The 7,792-nt window shown below is 50.5% G+C and overlaps 1 protein-coding gene across 2 annotated transcripts in view; it reads right to left on the bottom strand.

The window, feature by feature from the left end:
• Positions 1–7,792, bottom strand: part of AGO1 (argonaute RISC catalytic component 1) — a 65,234-nt gene that overhangs the window by 37,127 nt on the left and 20,315 nt on the right. Inside the window, exon 1 of one of the 2 annotated variants that reach the window (XM_011988987.1) lies at positions 4,118–4,381. The exons of the other annotated variant lie outside the window; for it this stretch is intronic. Within the exon in view, the coding sequence (XP_011844377.1) occupies positions 4,118–4,142 (25 nt within the window). The 5' untranslated portion in view covers positions 4,143–4,381. Of the gene's footprint in view, positions 1–4,117; positions 4,382–7,792 lie in introns of those variants that run through there. 2 annotated transcript variants of the gene reach the window in all.

The following is a 7,792-nucleotide window of genomic DNA, read 5'->3' as shown; positions in this document are numbered from 1 at the left end:
CCTTCCACACAGAAGGTCCAGACAGCAGAAGCAGAGATAAATTTCAAGACAGAGGGGGCCCTTGGGAAAGGGATAGGGTAGGGCCAGATCCAGCTACTTTACCCTCTTTTGCCAGTCTGGCTGCTGCCTCCAGTCTTATTTTCTAGCTTTGGGGGAAGAGAGAAAAAAAGGGAATAATATGCTACTATTGTTCTTGGCAGTAGAGAACCAGCCCAGGTGAGAGAAGAGAGGGATAAACCAGCCCAGAACCTCCCATTACCAGACCTCTGCTTTCACAGTCAGACAAGCTTGGGGGATGGGGCATATCCTCAGCTGGGGGTCAGGAAGAGGTCAGAACCATTCATGGGAGGGGTAGCTTCCCAGAGCTAAGTTGCTCTGTTTCCCTCTAACCACCTGTCAAGCCCAGTCCCACTCTACAGACAGGGAAATGAAGGCCCAGCCTGGATGGAAAAGGTCTTCAGAACTCAGCTACATGGGGAAGTGAAAACCTATCTACTAGCACCTGGCTGCCTACCTCAGAAAGTGGTGGACAGAAATTGCACACAAGCTCACGGATAGACAGACACACACTCCCATCACACACATCCAAACACACACTTAGACCTTGGCAATTTACACTCATATACATATCCTTCACTACCCTAGACTGACTTCTTCAAAGGCAGGGACTATATCTGCCTTGGTCACTGCTTAATCTCCAGTGTCTGGCAAACACACAGGAAGTATTCAACATACTGATATGAAATGAATGAACAAACATATCCATAGACACACCACAAAAACACACAAGCACACACAGCACACAAACACCTGTAATTGCCCAGAAACAATTATAAACACTACACAAGACAAACATGCACAGTTGTGGGTATAGCCAGTAAGAGACATCCTTTCCCTCCCCAAGTTCTTATATTGCATTCACCTTCTTCCCCTCCCAGACTGAATAATCATTTGGGGCCTTGGGAGAAAGATAACCCCTAGAGCTGGGGGGCTAGTTAGAAATGATGGGGGAAGGGGCAGACACTCTAGCCTCAAAGCCTTCTCTTCCCCAGAAACCCGACTACATACCAGACATAGCCTTAGAGCACCATCCTCTCCAAAGAAGCTTTGGGAAAACAGGGGAGCCTGCACCCCCACTTCATCTTCAAACTAGGAAAGACAGCAGCAAGCAGGAACCTCTCTCCCATTCCATCCCCCTGAAAGCCTAACAACAGCACAGTCTTCTCCCCGCCCCCCCTTACCCCAGCTTTTAGTCTGAGAAAGGGAGACACTTCCCTACAGACCCAGACAGGGACAGACGGCCACTTTGTGATGCAGATGAGGGCCCCAGCACAGAGGACAAAGCTTGGGCCTAGGGGGAAAGGGGCGGGGCCCTTCTCTTCAGACAAAAGCAAGGAGGGAGGGGCCCTGAAAAGGACACTCCCCCTCCCCCATCCCCAAGGAGCCCAGAGAAGGAAAAGTAACAGAGCTGAAAGCCCTGGCTCAGGATTCCTTTCCTGCAGTTCTGAGGCCCACACACCTCCCAAGGAGCCAGACTGCATATTCAAAAGACACAAATTCAAGGTTAGGTTAGGTTAGGTTAGGTTAGGTTAGCTGGTGGGCAAGCAAAGACTAACAGGCCAATCTCTCCAAAAAGGATCTGTTCCATGTGAATATACACTTTATTAAATATCCATATACGTGCTTAACCATTTATGTTCACATTTGAATGTGATTTAATTAATAAACATGTATTCTGTGCCAGGGCCTATACACTAGGCACTTGCTAGTTCTACAAATAAACCAGACACTGCTTCTACCTTCAGGGAGCACCTAGTCTAGTGTATGTGCTTGGAACACACCTGAGCACAGAAGGCAGACCTGGGCATAAGCCCAGAGAGGCTAGCAACAATGCTTTAGTTTTTTGGGCTTTTTGTTTGTTTGTTTGTTCGTTTTTTACACAACACTTTAGTGTCGTGTATTATGTCCTCAGGCCACCTTGGGACACCACTCTAACTTCCTACAAGAGAACAGTCCGGGCCTAGGAAGGAGGCAGTTATGGTGTCCCTCAATCTGCAGCTTCCAGACTGAATCTCAATTATACCCTTTTCTGAGGCAAAGCCTGTCCCACTAGGCTTTTCCTAAGGCTATGGGTGACTCCAAACAGCAGGTTCTAGCTCTTTCCTAGAAGCTTATTTTTTGTAACAAATTTTTAAAAAGTCAATTTTTCATCACTCCAGAGCCTATTAGGAATTCATCGGGATAAAAATCATTAGTCTAGAATGGGTACCAGCAACCAGCAATCCATGTGGACTTCAATGACCTACCCCACTACTCTAGTTCATGGGTTGTTGGAAATAGTCCCCAGCCTTGAAAAACAGGAGTGCCTGGGATGGAGAGAGGGGCCTGACAGAGAGGAAGTACAAAAGTCAGTTGCTCCCTGCGCTTATCCTTGGGACTACACAACCTATACAAGGTTGGTTATTAGGGGGAAAACAGTCACTAAGTACTTATAGATCACTAAATGGATAACTTGAGTGAGGTGGTAGGAGCTATTTCCTTGAGAGAGTGGGAGGGAGTTAGGTCTGCCACAAAAAAAAACAAAATAATTTCCATTAGGAAAGTAATAAAGTTCATGTCCCAAATGGAAATTTGATTCCCATTCCCAGACCAAATGTAAGAAAAGTGGTGAGAGATGACCTGAAGGATTCCCAGGTCCAGGCTCCTCGTCCCATCACAGGGTAAGACACTTAAGACACAAGAGGTATCACCACCCCACAGTCCATCCTGAGGACTCCAGTTTTCTTGAGGCAATCCTGCCTCAGTTTATCCTCTGTTCCTATGTCTTTTTCTCCTCATTACCTGCAAATAAGAAGTTAAGGCTGTCACCTGCGCCTCACCAGGGTGAAGGCTATAAACTCTTCCATCCTCCAACTTGTTTGTAGGGTTTAGATCTTGGCTCTAAAGACAGCCCTGACAGTTTCTGGGAAGCAGGGAGAGGAAAACGGAAAGATATCCAGTGGAAGATAGGAGCCATGAAAATATTAAGAAATATCAGAATAAATGTTATAACTGTAGAGTGTAACCTTAACAGACAATTCAGTGGAAAAGGTCATTATCTTTGGATTAAAAGCCCCCATCTCTACTCAGTATTGGAGCAGAAACTTGCAAACCAAGCAGACAACTCCTTCCAGGTAGCCCCTGTCTGCCCTGTCCTTTATTCATCCGTAACCAATACCTTTCCTAAGGCCTATCTTTAGGAGGACCCACCCCCAGAACCCATTGCTTCGGTCCCAGTCTTTCCTGTGGCAGAAAAATGCACTTTGGCAGCTTCCCTCAACCCATTCTTGGCAAACTGTTACTGAGGGCCAAGTGTAAGAGCCCCTAAAATGGGGGCGGGGACCATAACCATTTGCACTCTGCCAGCATAACCTAAGAGCGAATGCACCCCATCAGCACGCTCCTTTTTCCAAGCCAAACGAGGGTGGGGGGCGGCGAAGAGAGGTGGGGGTATTTGGACGGCCACGCCCCCACCACGTCGGGCAGCCCCTGCCAGCTGCCACCTCCGCGCATGCTCCGGAGCCTCCACTCCGACTCCCCAGACCCACGGGGGGGAATCCCAGGACTGGGTCCCCACCCACCGCCCCCTGACCCTCGCCCTCGCGTCAGGCCCGGTGGGGCGGAGCTCACAGTCCAGTTCTGGCGCCTTCTCCCAAGAGACATTAGCTTATTCCAGCCCAGCGGAGCCCCCGCCCCCGGCATGCGGTAGCTCCAGGCCCATCTGTGTGGCCCCCTCCTCTCCTGGACACCTGGAGCCCGTCCCCTGCCACCTGCCGGGCCTCTCCGTAGGCCTCCACGGACGTCTGGGAGTCCTTCCGTGCGTGCAGGCCCTTCTCCCAGATTACTTCCAACCCGCAGGACTGCATACAGCCTCCTTGGACAAACAGCCCCCATCTCAGGGCTCTCTTCACATGGTTCTCCCCCGGAACTGCACACAGCCTCCTTCAAACTGGGCCCCCATCGTGGGAGAGCCCTTCTCCTCACTCAGGAGCGCTTCCCTCACTTGGAAACCACGCTTTTCATGCGGGAGTCCCCAGTCCTTGGAGCATGCACCGTTCCCCCTCCCGGGGGCCCTTACCTGCTCCCGAGGGTCCCGCTTCCATCCCATATACCCGTGCGGAGGTCAGGCGGCCCGGAGACTGTGAAGTCCAGCGTGAGGGGCCTAGGTACCCCGCACTCTCGCTGCTCGGGTTCCCGGGCCGGGCTCGGCTCCCCTACCAAGCCCGGCCGCTCGCGCCGCCGCCCCCGCAGCCTCCGTTGCCGCCGCCGCCGCCGCCGCCGCGGAGCCTGCAGCAGCTCCCCCTGCGAGCGCCCGGCCAGCTGCCAGTGCGCAGGCGCGACCGCCAGGCCCAGGGGGCGGACCGGAACGAGTCAAGCGGGGCGCTCAGACGGCAACAAAGGCCAATGGAGAGGGGCGGGGGCACCGGGGACCCGAGACAGCGGCCCCTGGCGGTCACCCGTTGCCATGCAGCCCGGCGGGAGGGCTCCGATAAAGGTGCCTTGGAACCGCGCAGTGGCATAAGTGGGGCAGGGCGAAGGGACACCCCGCCACAGCTGCCTTCCGCCCTGTCTTTTCCCCAAATAGGTCCCTCCAAACCTACACACAGCCCCCGCCTGTCGCACCGAGCCGCGCGCACATTATGGGAACCCCACCTCATTCCCAGACCCCCGGCACTCCAGCGCCCAGGGGCCCTGCCTCCCACCTCGCCTCCCACCTCTCCTCCCAATCACCCTCATCCTTCAAGCCTTGGCTGCAAAGCGACTGCCTCCGCGAAGTCTTTCTCCGTCCCTAGTCACTGAACTCATTGACGCCACCCCCTCTTCCAGGCCGTGGGCTGGACGCTGAGACCACAGATAAGTAGAGACCCTGCCTACCCTGGAAGATGTCACAGTTTTAACTTAAGTACAGCTACAGAGCTCTGTCCACCGGACCTGGGAAGTACCTGCCTCCACTTTCTCATCTACAGCTCATGCCTGAACTCTTGTCAATCTGGTTCTGCCCTCACCACGTCACTTAAATGACTTTCGGGGTTGAAATCCAAACGATACTTTTCAATTATTTCTCTGCAGCGTCTGTCACTGTGCCTCTACTTCCCTTCTGAGCCTTCCACTTGGCTGTGGCATCTTCTGCAGTCTCCTATTGCCTAAGTCCTTTTCAGTCTTTTAAAGGGCCCCTTTTGTTTTTGCCTCGTTAATTGTTCACTGTGGTTCCAAACCCAGCTCTCTTCTCATTCCACTCTCCCCTTGAAGGTCTCATCCACTCTTACGGCCCAACTATCCCTCCAAATCTCTATTTCCAACCATGTCTCAGACTCACATTTCCACGTGTCTGCTGGACAGCTCCACCTGGATATCCTACCAGAACTTCAAATTTAAGAAGTCCAACCAAATACTTTATCTTTTACTCACAAACATACTCGCCCTGTGCTTCCTATCTCAACGAATAGCACCTTCATGTCAGAAATGACAGTTCCTCTATCCCTTGTTCTTTCCCTCTATTCAGCTGTTCACCACGTCTGGACATCTGAACTGCTCTCACATGAGTCGATGCCATTCTGATGGTTTCTTATGCTGGTGCAGACCCTTATCATATCTTGCCAGAAGTATCACAACCACTTCCTTGCTAGTATCAAAGTTTCTGGGAACTCCCATTCTCCCTCCTATTCAGTCTGGTGCAGTGATAGGTGGGGTAAGAGACCCAGCTCAAACACCACTTTCCCATAAACTCACACAAATTTTTGATGCCTGCTTTACACTAGATGCCATGCAGAGGCTGGGAACTTAAGGGGCGGACCATAACCAGTCCTTATTCATGAGGATATTAATTTCTGACACTTATACCATGCCTTGCTTCTAGAGGTTCTCAAACAGCAACCATGAGAATCTCCTGGAAAGCTTGTTAAAACTTGGATTGGTGGCTGGGTGCAGTGGCTCACACCTGTAACCCCAGCACTTTGGCAGACTGAGGCGGGTAGATCACCTGAGGTCAGAAGTTCAAGACCAGCCTAGCCAACATGGTGAAATCTCATCTCTACTAAAAATATAAAAAATTAGCCGGGTGTTGTGGCAGACACCTGTAATCCCAGCTACTCCAGAGGCTAAGGCAGGAGAATCGCTTGAACCAGGGAGGGGGAGGTTGCAGTGAGCTGAGATCATGCCATTGTACTCCAATCCGGGCAACAAGTTAAACTCTGTCTCAAAAAAAAAAAAAAAAAAAAAGCAAAACTTGGATTGGTAAGCCCTGCCTCCAGAGTTTTCGATTCAGTAGGTGTTGGGTGGGACCCAAAAATGTGCATTTCTAACAAGTTTCCAGATAAGGCTGATGATGCTGACAAATTACTCCCCTACATACAAAGTAGAGGTGAAGAACAAAGACTCTGGAGCCAGACTGTCTTGGTTTCAATACTGTCCCTGCATTTACTAGACATGTAACATTAGGCCCATTATTTAACTTCTCCGTGTCTCAATTTCCTCCTCTGTAAAATGGCAGTGGTAATAGTACCTACCTCATTCAGCTGTTGTGAAGATGAAATGAGTTAATACATAAAACCACTTTAGTGGCTGGGCGCAGTGGTTCACGCCTGTAATCTCAGCACTTTGGGAGACTGAGGCGGGCAGATCACCTGAGGTCAGGAGTTCGAGACCAGCCTGGCCAACATAGTGAAAACCCATCTCTCCTAAAAATACAAAAATTAGCTGAGCGTAATGGCACACGCCTGTAGTCCCAGCTCCTCGGGAGGCTGAGGCACAAGAATCACTTGAACCCAGGAGGCAGAGGTTGCAGTGAGCTGAGATCACGCTACTGCACTCCAGCCTAGGTGACAAAGCAAGACTCCATCTCCAAAAACAAAACAAAAACACTTTAGAACACTGCCTAAAAAGAATGCAAGGAAGGTATCAGCTGCTATCATAATCATTACTTGCCTCTCACACTATATTCTTTTTTTGGGACAGGGTCTTACTCTGTTGCCCAGGCTGTAGTGCAGTTGCACAATCTGGACTCTGCAGTCTCCACCTCTCAGGCACAAGTAATTCTCCCACCTCAGTCTCCTGAGTTGCTGAGACTACAGGCGCATGCCACCACGCCTGACTTTTTATTTATTTACTTACTTACTTATTGTAGAGATGAGGGTCTCGCTATATTGCCCAGGCTGGTGTTGAACTCCCGGGCTCAAGCAATCCCCCTGCCTCAACTTCCCAAAGACTCTTCTTATGGAATGCTGAGGTCCCAGCTCAGTTACACTAGGGCAAAGGTCCCAGCTCAGTTACACCAGGGCAAAGGTGAGCTACCACACCTGGCTCCACACTATAATCTATGTTCCTTAAAAACAGGGACAATATCAGATGCATTGCTGTCCTCCTTTAGTGCCTGGCACAAGCTGTGCCTAGAGTGATCAGTAAATTTGGGTTTACCTGAATCAACAAGATAGCATCAAAAAGCACTCAGAAAAACTCTCTCAAAAAACTCTCAAAGGTCTCAGAAAGACCTCTGCCCTGATGTAACTGAGCTGGAACCTCAACATTCCATAACAAGAGTCTGACTCCCCTATTCTAAATACTCAACCTCATACTTCACTTTGTGCAAAGGCAGTAGTCACTATTCTGACCCATCTCCAAAGTGGCTACTGAAGTCAAGCCTGGCCCCAGCCTCTCAAAGTCTTTCTGCAGAGTGCACCTGTAATCAGGGACTTCACTCTCAGCTAGGCAAAGTGGCAGAGTAAAATGGAAATCCAGATAGTATTTTGCTTTTTTT

This window comes from Mandrillus leucophaeus, unplaced genomic scaffold (genome assembly GCF_000951045.1).
Source record: "Mandrillus leucophaeus isolate KB7577 unplaced genomic scaffold, Mleu.le_1.0 Scaffold343, whole genome shotgun sequence".
NCBI classification, from domain to species: domain Eukaryota; kingdom Metazoa; phylum Chordata; class Mammalia; order Primates; family Cercopithecidae; genus Mandrillus; species Mandrillus leucophaeus.
The sequence above is the reverse complement of the archived record's forward strand: the minus strand, read 5'-3'. Positions and strand labels throughout refer to the sequence as shown.